The 24,837-nt window shown below is 41.0% G+C and overlaps 2 protein-coding genes and 1 long non-coding RNA gene across 3 annotated transcripts; 2 read left to right on the plus strand and 1 right to left on the minus strand.

Annotated features, from left to right (window-relative positions):
- The first annotated feature begins 9,851 nt into the window (after window positions 1–9,851).
- On the plus strand, window positions 9,852–13,059 carry LOC124276025. The gene is made up of 3 exons (XR_006898391.1): window positions 9,852–10,050; window positions 12,285–12,423; window positions 12,947–13,059. It is a non-coding gene; the product is annotated as an uncharacterized LOC124276025 (long non-coding RNA).
- A 28-nt stretch (window positions 13,060–13,087) lies between these two features.
- LOC124276024 lies at window positions 13,088–14,997 on the plus strand. Its single transcript, XM_046711667.1, has 3 exons — window positions 13,088–13,170; window positions 13,815–13,895; window positions 14,734–14,997. Exons 1-3 carry the CDS (start codon window positions 13,092–13,094, stop codon window positions 14,919–14,921), a joined length of 348 nt encoding a protein of 115 aa, XP_046567623.1. The 5' UTR covers window positions 13,088–13,091; the 3' UTR covers window positions 14,922–14,997.
- A 5,668-nt stretch (window positions 14,998–20,665) lies between these two features.
- On the minus strand, window positions 20,666–24,453 carry LOC124276038. Its single transcript, XM_046711680.1, has 4 exons — window positions 24,387–24,453; window positions 22,719–22,903; window positions 21,260–22,347; window positions 20,666–20,867 (listed from the first exon to the last, which is right to left on the minus strand). The coding sequence occupies exons 1-4, from the start codon at window positions 24,451–24,453 to the stop codon at window positions 20,666–20,668; spliced, it is 1,542 nt and encodes a 513-aa protein (XP_046567636.1).
- Between the last annotated feature and the right edge of the window lie 384 nt (window positions 24,454–24,837).

Consider the following 24,837-nt stretch of genomic DNA (forward strand, 5'->3'; position numbering starts at 1 on the left):
TGACCCATACAAGAAAGGAGATGCCGAATGCTGTCTTCAGGAATGTTTTGATACTCTTACTGAAGTGCTGTGTGCAGTTGTTGTGGCGGATTACGTTGGCGCAAGCGTCGATCAAGAGTACCCCATAGATGTTCAATGGGGGGCAAATTGGGTGATCGAGAAGGTCAAGGTAATACCTGAACATTGTTTTGCTGGAGGAAATCCTGTCAAACACGTGGAACGTCAGGTCGAGCATTGTCATGCTCCAAAGATCAACCTGTGACGTTGATGAAGGAAATGAGGTGACGCTGAACTGGTCTTCTGGCAAAAAGTCTGGCTTCCCATAGCCAATTGCGCACTGTCTGGTCGGAGATTCGGTGCAGTCTAGGGATTTGGATTGTTGTGGATGATGCGGCCGTGATGTTTGAACGAAGATGTCTCAACCGGTTGTTGCGATCTTGGGCGGCCTTGGCCTGGGTCTGTCTTTCACACTCCCAGTATTGTTGTATCGGGTCCATAGGTTTGAGATGGTCTCTCTGGACACGCTGAAGTGCCTTGCCACCTGCTGCTGCTATGCCCGTCCTTGTAAAGGGCCGATGGCGTTGTGTCTTGGAGCCTCTGTGAGTCTTTTCATTCTCTTGTCGTCTATAGTGGCTAAAAGCTATGCATGTGGAGTACCACTAAAATGGCTTTTTAAAACCTACAGTCATAGGCTTCAGCTCAAGGTGATACACAATTTCCTTATGCACGTGCATGTCGGGTGCGTTTTAGCGATTCACTACATACGTGAGTGTAACGTTTTTTGTTCGACGTTTCTTTTTTAAAACGTTTTGTCGTCGGCAACCAATCCGCCACATGTTGGGATTCAGCATGGATTAGTTCGTGTCAAATATTTTCCAAAAATTCAAATTTTTCCAATATATAGTTTTTTTTAAGAGTATATTTGTCCGTTTGCTACAGTTAGTGACAGCTATTATCGGCGAGTAAGTATTATGTCAAGTAAGTATATAAAGTAACGGATATATCTTCTTACATCTACAGAGACAAATATCTACATGGAATAATAACCACAGAATAAGTTGTTTCAGGACAGAGACTGAGTATTTAAGAAAACATGGATTTGTTATCAGACAGAGAGGGACAATAACACAATACGTCATGGTTGAAGCGGGTAACAGAGAATAAAACTGGAGCATAAAATAGTTTATGGTTCGCATTAGTGGATTCCACCACAGCGACTGATGTCCGATGAGAATTCACCCCAAACACACGTCAGTTAACTGAGACAAACACCATCTTGAGTATCAGAATAAATTAGTAAAGGAAAGTGATGTGTGTCCTACACGTTTACCACTTTGTTCAAACCCAAGAGCACGGATTTGGTGCTGACAACTCAAGGCCTAAAAGCAGTCCAAGTCTTGAACTCTTAAGCACATTGATCAAGGGGACAAAACGTTGCAGAACCTTAAGCAAATGGGTCACGGGAACCTTTAGTAATAATTAAAGGGGCACTGATCCAGAGCGATTCCTGTTTCGCACCAACAATCTTAATCACGACGTCTAGCTTCCAGATGGTCATTCGACACTGGGACTGGGCAACTGTCCACCTTGGCAGAATTTCAAATTGCAGATGGCATGATGACTGATCTAGTTTGATTTTATTTCTGTGGTATTACCTCGATATGTAATCATGTCATGCAACAACGTCATGTCTATTTACCAAGGCTATTAAAACACATTTGATTCTTTTAATCTGTACCATACATTGTCATTGCTGGAAAAATCTGAAAATTTATTTTGGTAAATTGGAATGTACAGTTTTATACTTTAGCACCCAGCAAATGCTTATAGGTATTTTATATGCAACAATGAAGTTCATATCCTCGAAACAGCGTTCACCCCACAGTTTTTTACGGAATAAAAAATGCATGTGATACAGCGAGTACTACTACCTTGCTGTAATTCATGTTTAGTGGTGTAAACCTGCACCTGTTTATTTGTCATCATTCACTTGATGGTCAGTTAATGAATTTATCATAATAATATGTGTACTTATACTGCACCAAACTCCAGACACAGAGTGTTTGCTCATGGAGCTACAAACAACATGAAGTCACTGCTAAAAGTCATAGGTGTTTTTTTCATGGGTGCTCACAAGTAATAGAAAGTCCTAAAGAGATAGGTTGTAACAGTCACAGTGGTAACACCACACAGATTACCCGACAAAGGCTCCCATTTAGCATTTCTCGTGTCTGGAGTAAATACTAAACATTATTAAGGTCAGAAAGTGACAGAAAGTATTACATGTTATGTAATATGTGCATGGAAGTGTTGCAAGCGGAATTGTCTGCTGAGTTAAAAAGAAAAACATCGATCAAAGGATTAACCGATAACCCGTTGTTTGATTTAATTACTTTAATCTTGCACAGTGAATTTGTCAAAAGCTAGTGTTTATATCTGGTTATACTCAATACACACACATTCTGTCGTAATGTGTAAAAACAGCTTATTTCCTTCAAAGGCTTAACAGCCTATACGTTGACTGATTGCTCATTGTTGTGTAACTAAATTATATTTTATGTAAATCGTTGTTTGGTGTGCTATCTTGGGTGACCAATGAGACTATACTCCATACTATACGTGAAAACCCCGAAACAAACTCACGTGACCAGTTCAAAAGTTACCACTAGTTATAAGACGTTATGTCCAAGTTTTCCATCTCAGACTGATACAAGACACATGACATGGAACAGTTTTTTTTGTCAACTGCAAATTGACGGAGTATTGTTCTTCTATGTCGATATTGATGGATACATTCCTCGAACAAGGTAATAGCCTAATAGACTAAGTATTCCTATTTTCAATTTTGATAGTTGTATTTTGTTTTTATTCATTCGACAAAATCATTCCACTTCATATTTTTGCCGTGAAGCTCTTCTGTGCGAGACAGACAACATGCACTAGGTCGCACTTAGGGCGTGTGTGTGTGAAATATGATTCACTTAAGCAATCTATAAAATGTCTTGATATTACAGTCACTTTATAAATTCACTAAAATCAGATCATGTACTTTTTTTATGAAGTTCCAAATGCGTAAAAATATATGATGAAATACTATTGCTAGGATTATAAGGCACAAATACAAAACGTACATTGACTTTTCTTTCACTCCTAACATTTTCTACGAATGGCAGGTAAAGTTTAACTTCAAAATGGTTTCAATTGTTATCATAATAATGAAGATTGAAATATGAATGGGTACAAAAGATGACTACATTTTCCAATTAATTCCAAGACGAAACTTTATTTCAACCTTGTTGATCAATGTAAGGATACGCCTTATACGTCCAATTGCGCTTGCGGGTGGCGCAGCAGATCGCTACCTAGTCAAGAATTGTGGGATATCATCCGGATAGTCTTAGGAGAAAAACAATAACAAAAGCAACAACCAGACCACGGAAATTGCTCTGGATCAGTGTCCCTTTAAAATCAGCGCAAGTCTTGAACTCACAAGCACATTGATCAGGGGACACAAAGTAGTGGAACCTTAAGCGACCTGGTCACGGGAACCTCTAGTAATAGGAATGGATTTTAGAAGAATATATAAAATACTCTCCCAAAAGAATTCTTTTACACATTTAATAATTGAAAATAATTTACCGATATACGGAATGCAGCTTCTGTGTGCTCAGTGTGATGAAACAAGTGAGGGAGTATTGTTTTACGCCGCGTTTTGCAATATTCAAGCAATATCACGGCGGGGGACACCAGAAATAGGCTTTACACATTGTACCCATATGGGAAATCGAACCCGGGTCTTCGGCCTGACGAGCGGGCGCTTAACCACTAGGCTGCCCCACAGCCTCTATGGCGATATTAAAGTTTACGAAAAGCCAATACAGATTTTGATTACTTGACCCGAGACGAGTCCGCGTTTAGGCTTTGTTGAGAAAAAGAGACACAAAACGTGAACTCTCGGATTAAATTTAGTCAGGGATCTGTATGTGGATGAGGCATGTGCCTCTGAACTTGACCCGGTAGATATAGATGAAGTATATGCACCTTCCGTCGTCCATGCAGGAGAGAGCATAGTCCTCCACATCGTGAAAAAGTGCATAAGAGTGTATCTGCCCATTGATCCCACGCCTATCAAAGACCAGTTCACGGTAGCCAGCTGGAAACATACAATATATAAAGTTCGCTGGGTTACTATTTTACGTAAAGAAAAAAATATGTCATCATGATGAGTCATTTAATTGAATTAATTCACTGAAATACATTTAGACCAAACCCGAAACGAGTCCATGCAAATTCGGCAGTGATTTAGAGAATAACCCACGAGGTACGAGTGATTACGGGAAATATGTCCCGAGTGAAATTAATTTTCACTGTCCCGAGCTTTAGCGAGGGACTTGAACATTAATTTCACGAGGGACATATTTCCCGTAATCACTCGTACCTCGTAGGTTATTGTTTTTATTACCCATTCTATAATTAAACCGAGAAACCAGTACTTATGAACTCAAAGCTGCACCTCATTGTGTTTACAACGTAATCAGCTGATCCGTATTAATGCGCAGAGGAAACCAAAAGGCTCACGCCTAATGGAATCGCATACGAACCCCAATATGATCTCTTTAGAAAGCTAATCCGCTGAAAGCTCTTTCTCTTTTGTGATTGTCTCGGTCAAATGCGTTCATGATTATCGAAAGGCTGCTCGCCAATGGATATTTGACCCCAAGGCTATCGCTACCCTTTCCCGGTAAAGATGTTCGCAGTGGCTACTTTCGCCCGTATGCATTATGTATGTATTCAAATTGTCATCGAGTAAACATTTAGGCAGCAAAATGGAATTAAATATGAGTAACGACGTCCAAAAGTACAACACACCTATCTCCATTAGAATGAGGTGAAAGTACGTTTCCAGGCAGACAAACATAAATCATTAAATAATGAATCATTTATGTGAAAAATGTTTACCTCCGAATCGCCAAGGAACGGGTATGACAGTACCATATCAAGACACAGGAATTACTCTCCTTACCAACGATTTCAGTATAAAGGTTTGAATGTAATTCCAGTTTTACCTTAAGACTGCCATTTAATCTTAAATTACGTCACGGTAGTGGTGGCGCGTACACTCGTGTGGTCGAAGCCCCAGTTTGGATTCCCAACAGGGGTATAGTGTGTGAATCTCATATTGATGGTAGATTGCTATGAGCAGCTTACAACCATACTCACTCACACATATTTGTATGTTACAATCAATGCATAAAATTATCAACATTTTCTCTTCAGAAAGTTACAAAAAGCTAAATGTTTCAGTTATTATACAAGCTCACTGAACAAAAAAAACCGATTTATTTTATTATGATTACAATTCCATTATGTTTAGTTTTATCAGGAAGTGACTAAATGCGATCAAAGACGACAGTCATTGAACATTTGTTTAATACATAGTCTGTTGGGATGTAGGGATAACTTTTGAAATTCTTTATATGTTTTGTTTCATGTATATATGTAACACATTTCCTATGACTCGTCTTGTGGTGACCTTGTGACGTCTGACGATTGCCAGAATGATGAACTCGACATGTGGCGATCTTGTGACGACTGACGATTGCCAGAATGATGAACTCGCCATGTGGCGATCTTGTGACGACTGACGATTGCCAGAATCATGGACCCGCCATGTGGTGAGATTGTGATTGACGAGTGACACAATAATGTAAAACTTGATGTAGCGATTCAAATTGATTGAGGTTGTTGTGTTGACTGAAGAGTGACACGTTGATGAAAGTGTGTGTATTTGTAAAGGGCCCACCGTTCCACTATACAGTGCATGTAAAATATTGATGACAAACTTATGGATCAGTGTTGCATTGGCTGACTGCACTGAACTGAGCCTCATGTTTACTGAGGCCGATATGAGAGGCATCAGAGGTACAACATTTACATAACATACATCTTAATATACAGATGTATACATCAATATGCATTGATCAACACGGAGCAGTGGAACAGATATCAGAGTACAATATTCAATTGTATTCGTGTTGATGAATTAAATAGTAACATAATGTTTTTACACATTTTGTATAATTTTCGTGGAGTTCCTAATTTTCGATTTTTAAAAGTTAAATTCATTTTAAAGAAGTTTTGTTTAGTGCAATCATATTTATGAATTAGCTGTTTTCTCTCATTTTCCAAAACTGGAAAGATAAGTAATGAAATTCATCACCTAAATTAGTTGATTTACAAAGTGGACATTAAATAGAACGTGAAGACAACGTAAAATGCGTCAGCATGAATAACTTTACCTTGTGGTGACGTAAAAATGACGTATCACAACGCCAGGCCACAACGTTTTGACAACGCAAATAGGGGTCCACAGAAATAACGTCGTAACAACGAAAGCATGACGTTGCGACAACGTGAAATTGTTAGCTTACTAACAACCACTGGTCACTGTAATTGACGTCATTCTGCGGAACGAACTGGGGCGTCTTATACGAATTGACCACCTTTTACCCCTACTTTACTGATTATGACTACAAATACAAAGTACGCAAATGCCCACACATTAAATGCCGCTAAAATAGTTTATTCCTGACATCTTCAATACGTTCCACAATATTGAGGGAAGGTATTTCACAGAGATCTCAAATAGTTTGACTATTTCACATTATTATGAGATTTAATTTTTTTTTATATACTCGTAGAACTGATTGGCATTCTGGAAGTATGAGAGTACCGTCACCGACCTAGGTGTCTGGGAAAACACTCTATCCATTAGATTACATGGCGTTGACTCTAAAACACAAAAACTCGGAGAGAGCTTAATATTCAACGTCATGCCAGCAAACCAAAGAGATTTAGAGCATAACATTTGGAAAACATAAGGCTGTGTCTCTACATCAAACACTCGATGCCCAATCTATTCCAGTGTAAATATTTACGTTTTCTTTTATTTGCTAGCGAATGACCGTCAGACTTGCAGAGGACATGTATTGGCCAGCAACTCAGCAATCATGCATACATATCAAGGCCCTTCTAGTTTCAATAACAAGTTATTTGTCATAAACCTGTAATTTTGAAAAACGATTGCTACAGTTGTGTCGAAGCAAACATTCGAGCAAACACATCAAGCTCCTTAATAACAAAGCAGTTAATGGATGCGTTCACATGCACCTTAAGGTTCACGTTTTCTGCATACACATAGTGCCTAAGATGGGATATAAAAGGCCGTTAAGAAAGTGCCTGAAGCTGTCTATTTAAGTCACCACTCAAGAGGCCGGGCAGCTAACATCTGATACACTTTATACGTTTCTCTTGATGTTGATGCGAGAAATCAAACCTCCCGAGCACAATGTTTATGTGGGATGCTTTGATATTTAAGCAGTGTCATACCAAGTCTATCCAAGAAGATCCGGGATAGAATTGGTTTTCAGCAACCCATGCTTGTCGTAAGAGACAACTAACGCGATAGCGTGGTCAGACTCGCTGACTTGGCTGACACATGTCATCGTATCCCAATTGCGTAGATCGATGTTCATGCTGTTGATAACTGGATTCTTTGGTCCAGACTCGATATTTACAGACCGTCATCTCGAATGTAGCTGAGTGCGGCGTTAAACAACCAACCAACAACCAATCATACCTAGTGTCCGATGCCTGTCGATGCTTTCAGTCATTTCAGATTGCAAGCACGTGTTGCTGGGGACATTTTCTATTCTGGAGTCACCGGCGACGGTACTGTTGACACTCAATAGACGATGTGTATGGAATTAGCTGCTTAAGAAGAGACAAAAAAATTTCCTTCGACAATCATTGCAACAATGCACCTATTCGTTAAGCTGCCTTTTGCATAATTGAAATAATGTCTTCACGGAACGCCAACACTCTAGTGTTTCTTTAATTTCTTATGAAGACTTCTGAGAAATGTCAGACTACTATTGTAACAGTAGCAATAAAACCATATAATACCACCTTGGATCCCTAGACACTTCACTCCCACTATTATGTATAAAGCTCGATAGGTGATAATCATTTACAGTTGTCTCTTTCCAAGAAATTCTTAGGTGATGAGACAAGAGGCTGACTGTACTACGATATTCCAGGAATATTCGTGCGAATATTCCACGCACGTTAGTTGTTTACCGTGGGGATGGTTTATGTACAGTATATATGACATTACCGTCGACTTTAGTGGGCTGTCACGACATATTAAATAAGGGAGTGAGTCCCCATCTGCTGCATATCCTATACGTTTATTCCTTTAGTGAAAAACACTAGCACGGGAAGGGTGTTGACAAACCGGTCGTGCACAAGGTATGCAACTGGACAGCGTTAGGCAGCTGAATCACCTTGGTCTGGTAATAGATAGATCAGCGAAGATGTTTATTTACTTGGCGATATTCCAGCTATGTGACACCATTCGGTAAACATTCGTTTTCAAGACAGCTTTGGACCCAGCGTTGTAGTACACGCAAAAAAAAGCGTATCAGAATGAATTTGAAGGAAAATGATGTATGTCCAACACGTTTACCACTTTACGGAAACACAAGGGCACGGATTTGGTGCTGATAACTCAAGGCTTAAAATCAGTCCAAGTTATGAACTCACAAACACATTGATCAGGGGACACAACGTAGTGGAACCTTAGCCGACTGGGTCAAGGGAACCTCTAGTAATAGGAAAGTATTTTAGAAGAATTCTTTTACACATTTAATAATTGAAAATAATTACCGATATACGAAGTACACCTCCAGATGCCCTGAAACAAAACAACAAAATGTGTGCTCAGTGTGATGGAACAAGTGAGTGCGTGACTATTGTTTTACGCCGCTTTTGGCAATTTTCCAGCAATATGGGGACACCAGAAATGGGTTTCACACATTGTACCCATGTTCCATTAACCTTTATACTACTCAACCGCCCCGTGATGGAACAAGAAAACCAAAACGTCACTGTACAAATTGACTGAAGCATCTGTACATGTAACAAAAGTTATAAAGAATTTCAAAAGTTATCTGTACAGCCCAACAGACAAAGTATTAATCAAATATTCATAGACTGTTGTCTTTGATCTCTTTTAGTCATTTCCTGGTGAAATTAAACATCGTGGAAATCATAACACAATAAATGGTATTCTTGTTCAGTGAGCTTGTATAATAACTGAAATATTTAGCTTTTTGTAACTTTCTGAAGAGAAAATGTTAATAATTCTATGCATTGATTGTAACATACAAATATGTGTGAGTGAGTATGGTTGTAAGCTGCTCATAGCAATCTACCATCAATATGGGATTCACACACTATACCCCTGTTGGGAATCCAAACCGGGGCTTCGGCGACACGAGTGTACGCGCCACCACTATGGTATTGGCGTAATTTAAGATAAAATGGTAAGGCTAAAGGTAAAACTGGAATTACATTTAAACTTTTTCAATGAACTGAAATCGTTGGTAAGGAGAGTAATTCCTGTGTCTTGATATCGTACTGACATACCCGTTCCTTGGCGATTCGGAGGTAAACATTTTTCACATAAATGATTCATTATTTAATGATTTATGTTTGTCTGCCTAGAAACGTACTTTCACCTCATCCTAATGGAGATAGGTGTGTTGTACTTTTGGACGTCGTTATTTATATTTAATTCCATTTTGCTGCCTGAATGTTTACTCGATGACAATTTGAATATATGCATTATGCATACGGGCGAAAATTGTCACTACGTATTTCTTCATCTTTACCGGTAACAATGTGAGCACAGCTTTATTTTTGTCGTGCTCCAGAACGCGGTCTTCAAGCAACTGTTCAGCCGTAGCGATGCCCTTGGGGACAATACCCATGGACGAGCAGCCTTTCGATAATCGTGAACGCATTTGGTCGAGACAATCACCAAAGAAAGAGAGCTTTCAGCGGATTAGCTTTCTAAAGAGATCATATTGGTGATATCTTGTCACAGACATGGTACGCTGATTCTGGTGTTTGTGCCGAAAGGAGGTGATTGTGTGGCAATCATGCTGCCGCTGAAGGCACTTGTGTTGTATGTGCTCTCGCTTACAGGTAGGTGGGGAATATTCTTTGAATCAGTTATTTTATGGTCTTGGTCAGTACGAAATGTGTAGGAAACATTGAGACAGAGATTTACCAAGTGACATGAAAAACTATGGGTTCAGACGGCCCTCAATTACTAAATTCAAGGGCCCAGGAAATATGTGCGTTCTGTGAAGTAAAGAAATTGTGTAGTTTGGTATGATCTGTTTGATTGGCATTTTAGGAGTTGGTGAACAATAAGAAAGGTACGGTACTTTATGGATAACAACTTCTTTATTATATTGTGATGCGACGTTTCGGTATATATTCTTGTACTGTTGTGAAGCAGGATATAACAGTATAAGAATTGATACCGAAAAGTCGCCTGATAATATAATAAAAAATTATTATCTATAAAGTATCGTACCTTTCTTATAATTTGCTAGGCCGTAACATTGATCAAATCCTTGTTTTAGAGGATCGTTGTATGACTTTACACAATTTGGTATGATGAGTGTTATTGAGCATCAGTATTTAATATGGATTTTATTTCTAAGTCCAATCTATACATTTGTACGAGATGGACGCGCATTTCTGCGTCACGTAAAGCCCTGTCTAGGAAATGTGTAATGTATGGAGACTCGGACTGTCACATGCCCGTTTCGAAAAGGAAGATTTTCTCATTCGTGCGACATCAGCCTTCGACAGTGCAAGTTGTTAGTTTACCTTGCCAACAGTTTCTCGTCTGCCATTATTAAAGGAATAAAACAAAGAAACTATTTAAACTGTTTGAGTTGAGATTAACGTGTGCCGTGTCACGTGGCATCGTTGACTCATAAACAACGTGCGGCTTTTCTCTTCGTAGCGGGGTGTGCGAGATTTATTCTCCTGCTTCTTCGGGGGCTGTGGGGTAGCCTAGTGGTAAAAGCGTTCGTTCTTCACGCCAAAGACCGGGTTCAGTCACCACATGGGTATAATGTGTGCAGCCCATTTCTGGTGTCCCCCACCGTGATATTGCTGGAATATTGCTATAAAACCTCACTCACACAGAACTCCTTCGGGATTTCGTTTTCTTCGTGGCGGAATAATTGAAATATAATGCATATATGTTCAGAATTCTATTTGCCTCTCAGGAGGGAAACCTATTATAATATCGAACTGACGTGAACGAATCAAATCTCAGGTAAGATCAATGATCTCGTATGCTTGAATTTCGTTTCTCTAGAACGTAGTAATGTATTTTTAGTCACTTAAAAGTTTGGGCACTATCCAGATTCAACGTTGAAGGAACGTGGTTGGTTTATGTGTGATATATGAATACAACGTTCAGAGCTAGGCGTTGTACGAAACAACCTTACCGCTAAGACTATCTTAAGTCTACGTTAAAGTATGGGAGGTACGGTCACATTAGCAGTAAGATCGCATTGTACAACGGTACCCTGATAATTCGACAGGGACTGTTCCTTCATACTGCAACCTTGTAATAACGTACAGAGTAGCAATGCAGATACAGTTGTGTAGTTGCGAGGTGCCTCAATCGTTTCAATTCGGATGTCCATCAAATGTAAAGAAATAGTCCCCTTCCTACCTGATGTCATTAAACACTGATTAATAACAGTATGTTGTTATTAAACGGGTGGGTATAATTATTGCAGTCAGATTCCATCAACATTTCATTATTTCACGAATAATAAATTCAACCATGTCAACTTTCTTCAAATTCTTCAAACGTTGAACTATGTTCTTTAAAAATACAAGTATATGTACATATATATAATACCAGATGTTAGCGTGTATGGTGATGGGTCATAATCCGTCAGTTGGCTGACTGAATGTCAAGGTCGACGTACATACATGGAACCGTCAAGAAATCCCCGTTTACAAAATAGTTCTCAGCGTGAAGACGATCAAAACACAGAATTAGGACAGTTTGTAGAAACCAGGCCTTGGTCAGAACTGACACGTGCGATATTTGTTTCTAAAAGGAAGAGTCGAACAACACAATTTTGTTCAGAGCAGCTTGTAAAGTTTTTAAGGAACATCATACATACATACACACGAGAGGCATCCCTTCTGGAATTCGTCCCAGCCAGCCTTTGGTTCATGGAAATTTTGCGAGGTTTTCAGCTCAAAACATTTGTAAAACACCCAAGTTGAAAAAAACTGGCTAAGTAGCTGACTATAGGTTTGATATTGTAATGGCGTTACTTTGCTTTTTCAATCAATATTTCAATCAATATTTCATATTCTGTATTTCTTCTTAGTTTCAGGGGAATATTTCTACGTACCCTTGAAAATGACTTACATGAAGGCATTAACTGCTTGCTCGGAAAACGGTCTTCAGTTGGTAGACGTGAAAACGAATGAAACGCAAGGTCTAGTGTCTGCTTATATGAAATATAGGTAAGAACATTGATTTCTTTAAGGAGTGCCTAGTCGTCTAAAACACCACAATTCGCACTGTTGCGTCCCTTTGCATTGTCATCGTTCACTGGTGATCCATGTTCTGCTCAAGTCAAAACATTGATTACACAACAGTCTCGTTTCCTGCCGACTAGGTTCCGCCCTATTGCGAACTTAGTACAATAACCAGTCCAGAATTTTTGAGACCAATTCATTCAACTGGATACATAAATATTAATCAGTATTATTTGATACATCTAAGCACTTTTATATTGCACGCTCCTTCTAATCCTTGCAAACACCCTTGCAAACATGTCGGGAGACACTTTTTTCAAGACGAAACCGTATCCACCTTACCATAGCTACAATTTCATTTTGACTTAAATAGTCCCGACAAGTTGTTGTGGACTCACCAAATTACAGCGTGCGGTTGTGAGTTGACGGTAAATAATTTATGCTCGTTTGAGTTTACGAATAAAAAACATAAATGGCAGATACGCTACAACACTATAATATATTGCAGGAACAATGACATCTGGAATGGGCTTCACTATAACGCTAGTTTGAGCAAGTTCCAGTGGGGAGACGGGGAGATTGTACACTCACCAGGATCTCTACCGTGGCAGGATGGACAACCAGTTGGATCACAAGAGACGGACTGTGTCGTAATGAACCTCAACGGAGGATCTTTCATGTACCGCATGGCCACCTGCCACCTCAACATCACTTTCCTGTGTCTCGGTGAAGGTGGGTAGCGTGTGCACGGTGGACTAGTGTTGTGGTGAATATGTGACATTGAACATACTGAACGAAATTCAATCTTACCATCTTAATTTTTGCTAATCACATAAATGATTTTGTTCAACCTTTTGTTTTCACTTTCTGAATCGTCTAGATTTTAAGTAAATAAAACTGACTGACTGACTGAGTTTGGTTTTACGCCGCTTTTAGCAATATTCCAGCAACATCACGGCGGGGGACACCAGAAATGGGCATCACGCATTGTGCCCATGTGGGGATTCGAACCCGGGTCTTCGGCGTGACGAGCCAACGCTTTAACCATTAGGCTACCCCACCGCCCCCAAGTAAATGAAAGGCTGATGCAGGACATAGATATAACTTTGACTGTACTACCCTTTAGAACAAGAAGCCATAGTGCCTCGAATGGGGAGACTTATGGCACATCCATTACAAGGTCACAGCAGAATTGCTTCTTTGAAAGCTTCTCTCCACCGTGCTGGTGGCTGAGAAACCATCATGGGCTAATCAGGTTAATCTCTGGTAATCTCCTATGAAGAGGTCGTCAGACTCTCACAGAGTTATCATTTCAAAATGAAAGGTTGGGTTGTAAACAGAGTGGCTTTAACTCTCATATGTTTGATTCCACACAGAAACATTGAACTTGCCCAGAGCTTGGCCATTTATCGTGAGGTACTCAAAACGGAATTCCACCGAACTTGAACCAATTCGAGGTATGGCTTTCCTGACGATACAATGATGCATGTGTTCTTGTTTGTGTGAGTGCTATGTGATATGTTTCAATGTTGGAAAAAGATAGCCGGCAAAGTTTCCTGTCTAGTCCTATTGATCTCACTGTGGTGAGTGTGTTTGGATGAAAGATACTTTGAACAATATCGCTGATGTAGAATGCAGACCAACTGGCCGTCGGCAAGTTTTGATTTTTTTTCCAAAGAGCTCAAGTAATTTGATGTATTTTGCGAGGTAAGCCACGTTCCATTACACTACAGATCTACATTCTCGAGCAAACCTTCTTGGCTGAGCGCTGCCTTTCCTGCAAATTGAGTGATATGAGATTTGGACCATATAACCTCCATCTGTCTGATGGGAACTATATAAACCTCCGCCTGACTTATGTGAACTATATGACCCCAACCTGCCTCGTGTGGACTATATAAACTCCACCTGTCTAATGTGGACTTTTTGGATTATTCTCTGTCAGGTGGTGACAGGGATATGTGTTTTTCGAATAACTCTCCAGATGTTACCAGGCTATATGGAACCATAGGTACACGTCAGACTAATATTGTCCAACTAACTACAGTTCACCCTTGAACAATAGTTTGATTGTCCTGCAATAGACACTCATGTTTATAGTCATGTCTAAGGGCCTCAAACCAGCCCCACGTGCAAAACTATCGTCCAATCTCTGCCTATTTTGCACTTACTCGTTTCGGGTTTGGTCTAAATGTACTTCAGTGAATTAATTCAATTAAATGACTCATCATGATGACATATAATTTTTAACGTAAAATAATAACCGAATTAACTTTATGTATTGTATGTTTTCAGCTGGCTATCCTGAATTGGTCTTTGAAAGGCGTGGGATCAGTGGACAGCTACTCTCTTCTGCACTCGTTCATGATGTGGAGGACTGTGCTCTCTCCTGCATGGACGACGAGAGCTGCATATACTTCATTTATATCTACCGGGCTCCGTTCAGAGGTTTATGTCTCATCCACATACAAATTCCTAGCTAAATTTCACCCCGTTCAGATTTTGTTTCTCTTTTTCTCAACAAACCGTAAACGCGGACTCGGCTCAGGTCAAGTAATCAAAATCGCCATCTTCTAAGCTCCCTGACTAATTGGCTTTCGTAAGCTTTAATATCACCAGAAGTTCGATTGGGTAGCCTAGTGGTTATGCGCCCGCTCCTCAATCCGAAGACCCGGGATCGATTCCCCACATAGGTACAATGTGTGAAACCCATTTCTGGTGTCCTCGTCGTGTTATTGCTGGGATATTGCTAAAAGCGGCGTACAATTGAACTCACTCACTCATTCAATGAGTTTGCTGTCTGTTTCTTACAATTTCTAACAAAGGGATAAGGAGTAAGACACCTCCCTACCTGCATCCCCCAATTTGTTTTGATAAAACAACTGATGATCACTATGAGAGACTTTTACAACTGTTTTCCTGTGGAAGAAACCAGTAAATGATGTAGGCTCCCAGTGTTAGTGTAGCCCTGATAGTGTCCCAGTGGAGGCACATACCCGTACAAACTCAATCTACAGGCGGGGTAATGCACACAAACAACCTGATAAGGTCATGTATAAAAATATTCTTGTTTCTCATTACCTCCCGACCCAAAAATTCGACCCGACCCTAAAATTTTAATCTATGTTTTACATTAGAGACAATGCAACTTTTACTCTCATAATGTGCACGAATTTTTCACACTTAAGTTTTGATTTTTTATCGGAGAATAGGTGTAAATTTCCACAGAAATCATGGGGTTTTGTACATAAAATAAAAATAAAATGTAATAATAAAATCTGCCAGCCCGACCCATATATTTATATTATAAGTGATGGGAAACAAGAATATTTTTGATGTGGCCTGTATACAGCTGGCGCAAACTGAAATGACTGGAAAAACACAACCTGCCCAAAAGTCCTACATTGGCCAGTCAGCAATCAGCAATTACACCAAGCAAGGAAAAGGGATGTATGTGCATCGTCCTAGGCCAAATGTTTGAAACGTCCTTTCTTTTATGATCTCTCAGCAGCAGAGTGTTATCTAGTAATTAGAATGACACCTCCCACCCTCCAGAAAGTCTTTTTGATATGGAACTAGCCACAAAATGTATCAGGTTACTAAAAACAAACAAGGTCTCCCCCACTGTTGATACAGTGTCCACATGTCCATATACCAACTGCTTGAGAATTAACCGCATGGTCTAATGGACGGTGACTGGCACTGGGGCCAAGATATGAAGTATAAGGCCAGGTGTATCATATTACCTGATTGTGATGCCATCTCTACATTTGGCCTTGGAGTATGCATATATCTTTAAAACGAACTCTGACTATTTAAGAGACCAAGACTTTAGATTAATTTATCATAAGAACTATTAGAATGGCCAACCACGGATGCTCAGGAATGCTGTGGATACGCGGCTGTCCATGGAAGCTCAGCCAGTGGTTGAGGATGACTATGTAAGTCGCTATGAAAGAGACATGTGTTGAGTTTAGACTTTCTCTACGCATGATGGCCGTACGAAGATTGTCTAAATAAAGGTTGTATATTCCCAGAACGACTTGTGTGGTTGATGCATGAAAATCCTCGGAGAACAAACAACTTCATGAGATATTGACCTGTCACTGGAACCGACGGGTTAGAAGAGACTGTCACCTTTGTCGTGTGTCAATGTACCCAAACTGAACTGATCTTTAGCCGTCATGTTTGGACCTTAATACATTAAGCCACTACATAGAAGCGCCATGTGTCACACAGAAGAAGACTCTATTCTTTCACCCCTTCCATCTAGTGGCTGTTGAATCTCGAAATCTTAATATCGGCATTTCCACGAGGCAAAGGTATATGTCAAAATCTGTTGAAAACTACTGTCTTACACGGAGAAGTGGACGCTCTTGACTCGGTGAAGCACTATTCATTCAATACCGACCATGTTTGCTGCTTAACGTCGCTCTTAAGCGGTTCGCCGACCTGGTTGATACATATAATCGTATCCTAATTGCGTAGATCGATGCTCATGTTGTTCATCACTGGGTTGTTTGGTCCAGACTCGTTTATTTACAGACCGCCGCCATATAGCTGGAATATCGCTGAATTGGGCGTTTAACAACAAACAAAAACAACAACGTACAACAGGCATATGTTGCTGGGCACCATTTCTATCCTGGAATTCCCTAGCGCCACGGAGATAAAAAAAGATGTTCGCCTTTGAAAAACGTCAACTGATATAGGAACTGGGCACCTGTTCAGTAAGCTCTTTCCATAGTTTTGAATCATTTAGATAATGCTTTGACGCGACTTTGACATTTTGCTTCAATTTCTAATGAAGACTTTTCAGAAAGTTCAACTACCATTGCAACCGTAACAATGAAGTCCATCAGTTCTGCCATTTTTAGTCCCCGGAGTCACGGCATGTTCCACTTGAAATATTTTGTATAGAGTTCCCAAGTTGATTGCCCTTAACAATTGTATTTCTGAACGCGGACAAAAGCGTGAACGATATCAAGTTTCAGTTCCGTCGATTACTAGTATGCTGGTATATGTACTACTGAGTGATCCCAATATCGTAAATAAGATGTCTGGACGATTTAAGGCACTATTTCACACCACCAAAATAGAAATGCATTTTTCGATGCACAGAGCAATTATATTTACATTCCATTTAGATTTCAATATGTGTTCTCTGAATTTGGAAGCATTGTCTTCAGCCGAAGTTTCAATTATCGATTTCAGGCAAGTCGTATCCTAGGCATAATATATCTGTTATTGGCATCAACCTCGCGTGTGCATATGCACAGAGCAAATTGTTTACATATATAATATAGGCCAAAATATTTTCGAAAATGTGTGACATTATGCCTTTAAGTGAGATGGTCCGGTTTAATGGGGTTTGACGATATTTAAAGTTGACGTTATAACGATGGTCCAATAGTTCATGGTAGAAGACTTCAAGAAAGGACATTGCACGAAATAGGGACATTCTGGTATGACATACTACAGCGTAAACGTCACACAGCGACAAAGTGCGCAAGCTGAGTTTAACACCGCTTTGTTGTACACCAGCTAAAGCTGAATCCATGCCGGTCTCCCGACATATTTCCCGTTGTTAAACCCATATGGTGCTGAAAAACCTAACCATACGGAACCCAGTCGAACCATGATTCGAAGACGTTGGCTATGTGAAGTCACAGCATGTTCATTGTGTAATGATCAAGCTGAAACTATTGCACATGTGCTTTGTAATTTTCAACATGCCATAGATATTTGGGCAAACTGTACTGAACTGATTGAAGAATACATAGAAAGTAAAATTCAAGTAAAGTACATATATTACTTGGATTTAAAGGTAAACATAATAATAATTCATTATATGTTATGAAAAAATGTAATACAAAAGCAGTGAAACCCAAATTTATATGGTTTCCAAAAGAAATAGTAAAATATAATGAAATTTTAAAATTGATTGCGTTTCCTGATTGTAACTATGCATGTTTTCATTCTTTCTGGTCATCCTTCCATTTACTTAGAAATGCTATAACTGACTGACTATATGTATTTTGTATGTATGTGTACTAGAAGTTATATAATGGGGGTTCTATTACAGGGTACCTTATAGGCTTATTTCTACGTGATTCCGCTCCCAGCGCCTAGTATAAAATAGTGATTTTCGAGCAGAGACACCATTCGATGTACAGCCGAGCTCGCCAGCCTAGACCCTCATCTCATTTTCGCTAGGGTTACCCATTTTTTCAGCAACTACAAATCAACTACTGACTAGACCTTGACATGCCGAGTCGAGTTTCCTTTATAGGGGGGTCTTAGAAACTCCCAACGCGTCGAGGTCTAGTCAATGGTTTATGCGGGTGTGTCCGCACGCGTAAGTCGTGACGTCGTCGACTGCGATCCACCGTGTGGTATCCATGGGCGACAAGGAGGTTTTGTTCAGGGTGATTCCATAGATGTTGCGTTTGTCGCTTCTCAACACATTCATTCGGTGTTTGACTGTTTTATTCTTGAACAGAACTTGTTTGAAGAGAGCGTGTTTGATGTGTTGTTTCACCACGTATTTTTTACCCCTTTCGCCTTTCGGATCTCACCATTTTCGGCTTTCAGGTTGGAATACATCTTGGGTCTCAATCCGACGTATTCGGCGTTGGGTGTGCCCACGCATTCATCCTTCATCTTGACGAGGACCTTTTTCTTTGTCGTGCTGTGTAGGGCTGGGTCTTGGGGGTAATCGCTGGTGTCGTACAAGTGGCTGTGTTTCGCTATGTCCTCGTACACGTCCTCGGTGCGTATATTCAACAACAAGGAATCGGTGTCCGTGTACAGCAGCTCGCATCGATCGCCGTATTGCTTCATGAGTTGGTTGTAGTAGAAATCGTACATGAGATGTTTGAACTGGTCGAGGATACTCATCCATACGTAGACGGGTCGGTTGAGCTTGATGTGGCTTTTGTTCACGTGGAGCGCTGCCAAGTCGTTATCGAATAGCTTGCTTCGGTTGAATGCCGGGCTGGCGATCAGTTTTCAGACGCGTTTCCTCAAGTTTTCCATGGTTTTGCCGAATACCGAATTGTTCATGAGTTTGTAAAGGTTTTTCTCGAAGTCGCTTGTGGGTCGTTTTCTCAATTCGGTGTTCAATTCGGGTTTTCGATCAAATTTGAGCACTCGGTGTATTTTGGTCAGCTTCATACCCAGCAACAGGTACAGCTGCAGGTTGCGATAGTGCACGACGTATTACTAGCCACATAAAGAAACTGTGCATTGTCAAAATATTATAAGTTGATAAATACGATAACAATGTCAAAGGTACATATAAACTTTAATGGAGGGATCATGAGACCATAACAAGTCGGGAGGATTTCAATTGAAAAGTCAATCACAATGACGTCACGAGTCCACAATCGGGACAGGGGTCATCATTTTCTGTATTGCTATAATCACTGTCCTTGTATTATAACGCTTTTGATTTTGTACATCCACTATCATAGCTTTGTAGTGATTTGTCTTTATTTGTAAACTTATTTCATTTTAGAATACAATTGATAATTACATCTCATCTCTGCGTTGTTTGTTGGGTTAACATGTTATTTATGGACTGATTCCCAGTTAACTTAGGAATCAAAACGTTTTGTTTGCTTGTTGTTTAACGCCACACTCAGCAATATTCCAATTAAGTAGCGGCCGTCTGTAAATAATTGAGTCTGGACCATATGTTATATTTGGGATTACACGTTCTTAGTAAAGTACAGATTCTAGTACTTTTGTTGGGTTGAGTCCCAACTGGGATTCGAACCCACACCCTCAGAGTCAGGCACCTAATCGCCAGCACACAAAGTCAAACGCCTCGACTGCTCAGCCACCGTGGCTTCCACAAAAACGGAAGTCGGACAACTGGTAGTCTAGACTGGGGACTTTGTGTACCCCTCTGATAAGTGTTACTAAGAACGTGTAATCCCAAATATAACATATGTTACATTTGATCACTCTGGACCAGACAACCCAGTAATCAACATCATGCGCATCGATCTCCGCAACTGGATTACGATGCCATGTGTCAACCAAGTCAGAAAGCCTGACCAACCGATCAAGGGCGGTGCCCTGTCGATAACATTAACCAGTGTCCTAAGATCTGTTTTGCAGTCATACGAAACGCAACCTCACACCAACACTGAGGGTTCTGCTGCCTCATTACGACGTCTCCACCGGTACATCGGTAACGTGTAGAAGTAAGTGACATTCATCAGACCACCCTACACCATTTTTTCAGAGCGTAGAACAACGGCAGATGTTCCTGCTTGTGGATATCTGATCGGACGACGTTCCTCAGACCAACATCCCACAGACTCCTTCTGATGACACTCCTGGAGAATCGGACTCCCACTCTCCGGCGCAGTTCTTTGGCATGGGTAATTGGATTGCGTCTTGCCAGACGAATTTGGACTCTGGCATCAGGGTCATTGGTGTTCCTGGTCTTCCAGATCATGGACGATCCTTTGCTTCATCGGTGGCCACGAGCTTCTCACTAGTCGACCAATAACCATGTGGTTATTGTGGAAGTTAGCATCGATGTACAACAGGACATCCATGCGTCATGCATGCCAATAACTTGTCGTCGTGTACATTCTCTGAGGTCTACGTCTTGCCATGTCAATTAAGTTAATTTTTTATTACTGTTGTCCTTTATATCAGTTAAAATGTGCTTGGCGATGTCACATCACGTGAACATGCCACCCATAGCTTTTAAGACATTGTGTGAAGCACGTGTCCACTATACTTACTTACTTACTTACTTACTTACTTACTTACTTACTTACTTACTTACTTACTTACTTACTTTATCCTCTTCGTGCTCTTAGCAAATAAGGCCGTAACTAGAGTTTTCCAATGCTGTCTATCCCGGGCCCATTGATGCACCTGTCCCCAGGTCCACCCTGCGACCTTCATCTCTGCCTCCACAGATCTTCTCCATGTCTCCTTTGGACGTCCTCTGTTTCTTTTTCCTGTTGGTGTCCATCGCATAGCAACCCTTGGTATGGAATCTGGGTGCATCCTGCAGACATGACCGATCCAACGCCATTTTCTATTCTGGATCTCGAGGGACAGTGGGCTGGTGTTCGTGCACATGTACAGTTCTTCATTTGAGTTGGTGCTTGGCCAGAAGATGCGAAGTATTCTTCTGAGACATCTGGTTTGGAATACATCAAGTTTGTTGCAGATGTTGTGGGATATTTTCCAGGATTCCAATAGGACTCGAAGAATGTTGAAGATTCGCAGTTTGGTGATTGTGCTCATTGATTTTGACCTCCAGATGTTCTTCAGTGAACTGAACACTCCGCTAGCTTTGCCTATTCTTGACTTTACATCTGCTTCTGAGTTGCCATTGGCTGTGATCTTGCTGCCAAGATAGGAGAAGTCCTGAACTTCGTCGATGTTTGTACTTCCAAGGGATACTGGCAGTGTAGATTTGGCATTTATCTTGAGAATTTTGGTCTTATTGGTGTTGATCTTCAAGCCAATCGTTTCTCCTGTTGTGGCAAGGTCTTGTGTTTTGCTTTGGATGTCTTGGAAACGTTGGGCGAGCAGGGCAATGTCGTCAGCAAAGTCAAGATCTTCTAGACTCTTGGTGAATGTCCAGGTGATTCCTCTTTGCTTGCTCTTGGTGACTCTCTTTAGTACCCAGTCCAAGCAGAGGGTGAAGAGGAGTGGGGATAAGATACAGCCTTGTTTCACTCCACATATGACTCTGGCGCTGAAGTTATTGTACAGCATCTTCATGATAGAGATTAATTTGTCTGGGATCCCGTAGTGGGCGAGGATTTTCCAGAGAGCGGCTGTGTTAATACTGTCGAAGGCCTTGGAAAAGTCTATGAAGTTGGCATAGACGGTTGCGTTCCATTCGTTACTTTGTTTTCTATGATATGTCTGAGGGTGAATATTGTTCCTTGCATGATCTTCCTTTCCTGAAGCCAGCTTGTTCTTCTCGCATGAGTGTGTCCATGGTTCTCGAATGTCTGTTGAGGATTACCCGGCTCAGTACTTTGCTGGTCACAGATAGCAACATTATCCCTCTCCAGTTGTCGCAGTTGGTCAAATCCCTTTCTTTGGCAGTTTTACTAATACGCCTGACTTCCAGGTCTCTGGCGCTTCTTCAGACTCCAAGATGTTTGATATTATGTCTGTTAGTAGCACTGGTGTTACTGAGTCCTCTGTCTCGAGCATATATGCCCTTATATATATATATGGTAGAGCCATTCCTGGTGTTATCCCATATATATATTAAGAGCCCTTATTGCTCTTTTCGCCTCCTCAATGTTGGGTGGTTCTGTGCTGATGTCCAGGCTGTCGGCTGCAGGTTCAATGTTTGCTTCTATATCTGAATCTTCTCGGTTCAGCACTTTCTCGGAGTGTTCTTTCCAGCACAGCAAGACTTCTTCCTCTTTGGACATGATGTTTCCCTGTTGGTCTCTGACCGGTCCGGCTGCAGTTTGGCATTTCACTGAGAGTGTCTTGGTCAGTATGTAGAGGGTTTCATTTCTTGTTTGGATGCTGCTTGCTCGGCTTCCTTTTCACTTCTTTGTCCAAAGCTTTATAGCTTGTCAGCAGTTGTTCTTTTAATACTCTTTTTCCCTTTCCGCATTTATATTTTCCTCCAGGTGTCATATGATATCCATTCTTCTCTTTTCTTCTTTTTGTGTCCAAACAGCCATTTAACTGTTTCCAGTAGCACCTCATTGAACTGCTGAAGGCCAATGTTCTGCTGTTCCATCAGCACACTGAATCTGTTCCTCGCCTCAATCTGGAAGGATTTCTTGACGGATGGATGTTTGAGCTTTGAAATGTTGACAGGTGATGGTCTCTGTCCTTATCTCCTCACTCTCCTAAGTTTCAGTTTCACTTTAGCCAGTACCAATGTGTAATCACTTCCTACGTCTGCTCCACGCCTTGCTACGACGTCCTGTAGGTTGCCTCTCCATCGATCGATTTAGTTTTCTGTATGACCATCAGGAGAGCTTCATGTTGTTTTGTGGATGTCTTTGTGGACAAACAGGCAGTCTAAGTAAACTAAGTAAGTCGCACATACATTTTTAACTTTTACCTCCAAAAAGTTTGTACTGAACGATTCCGAATGCTATTTTCCGTACGATCGGTTTCTAGTAAGGCACGCCACAGCAGTGAGTAAACAGTCGCTGAAAATAACGTTTCGTCAGTAAACAAGCATGTCAGCTTGCTGAAATGTTAGCTAATGATAGCCATGTCACCAGAAACCACAAAGGGTTTATACTGCAGGGCAAATATCTGTGTTTTATGTAAGTTTCATTTGTTGGGAGATCAGTGTTGGCGAACGGGGAAGAGAAAATCCATTTTGTAAGTCCCGCCGAACCCTAAATAGTAGCTGTTGTCTGGTTGGTTAAATCCGTTCGGCCGTCTCGCGTTTGATTGGACGGTCATATGTCGTTCAAAGGTTACCTGACGCGACCTTCCACAAGGTTTTGTTAGACCCAGTATAGCAGTTTAACGAATAATACTGAGTCTAAGTTTACTTAGACTGGGCAAACAGCTTTCCTCCTATCCTTAGGTTGTTTTCTTGGCAAAATGCAAAATGCCTCTCCCCATTGTTGTTGATCGTCCCTGCTCCTTGCTCCTTGCCACATCATGTGTTGATGTTTGGTCCACTTCTTTTTATAGGCTATCATAGAAGGCGTCTTTGTCTGAGTCATCTGCATCTTCTGTTGGGGCATAGCAGACTATTGTTGTTAGTTTGGCATATGATGAATCATACCTAGCCTGTATCAATCTTTCGCTAACAGGTTTCCATTCAAGCAGGCTCTGGTGTACAGCTCTTGATGATAATATGGCAACTCCTCGGCTGTGTTGACCATCGGTTCTTCCGGAGTACAGGATGTGATGTCCTGAAACTAGCTGTCTTGTGCCGCTACCTGTCCATCTGGTCTCGCTCTCACCTAGTAGCTCAATGTTGTAGTTATCCATTTCTCTGGTGACTTGGGCCAGCTTTCCTGTTTGGTACATGATCCTCACATTCCAGCAGCCAAATCTATGGATTGTTTTCGGATGAAGCTCTGGGTGCCAGCTCCTTGGGTGGTTTGGCTGCCATCCGTCATTAACCCAGTTGCCTGGGTAACTTTCCTCCTTCTCCCAGCATCTTGCTTTCTAGTTATGGTTTCTGTAGCAATCTGTTTTTACAGTAGAGGATCGTTGGTCCCCTACCCAACCAAGTGAGTGCATTTGGGACATTTGGAACTGTTCTAGTCTGGTTTCTCCCCCAAGACCTCCCTGACTTGGTTGAACCTGCCAGGGGTATGGACCCCAGCCAGTACAGCCCTCGGGATCTTGGAAACACTCAAGCCTCTACACCACTACAAGGTACAGCCCAGGTCCACTATGCTAGGGTAT

The sequence above is a fragment of the Haliotis rubra genome, unplaced genomic scaffold (assembly GCF_003918875.1).
Source record: "Haliotis rubra isolate DU_JTF1 unplaced genomic scaffold, ASM391887v1 Scf205, whole genome shotgun sequence".
Classification (NCBI taxonomy): domain Eukaryota; kingdom Metazoa; phylum Mollusca; class Gastropoda; order Lepetellida; family Haliotidae; genus Haliotis; species Haliotis rubra.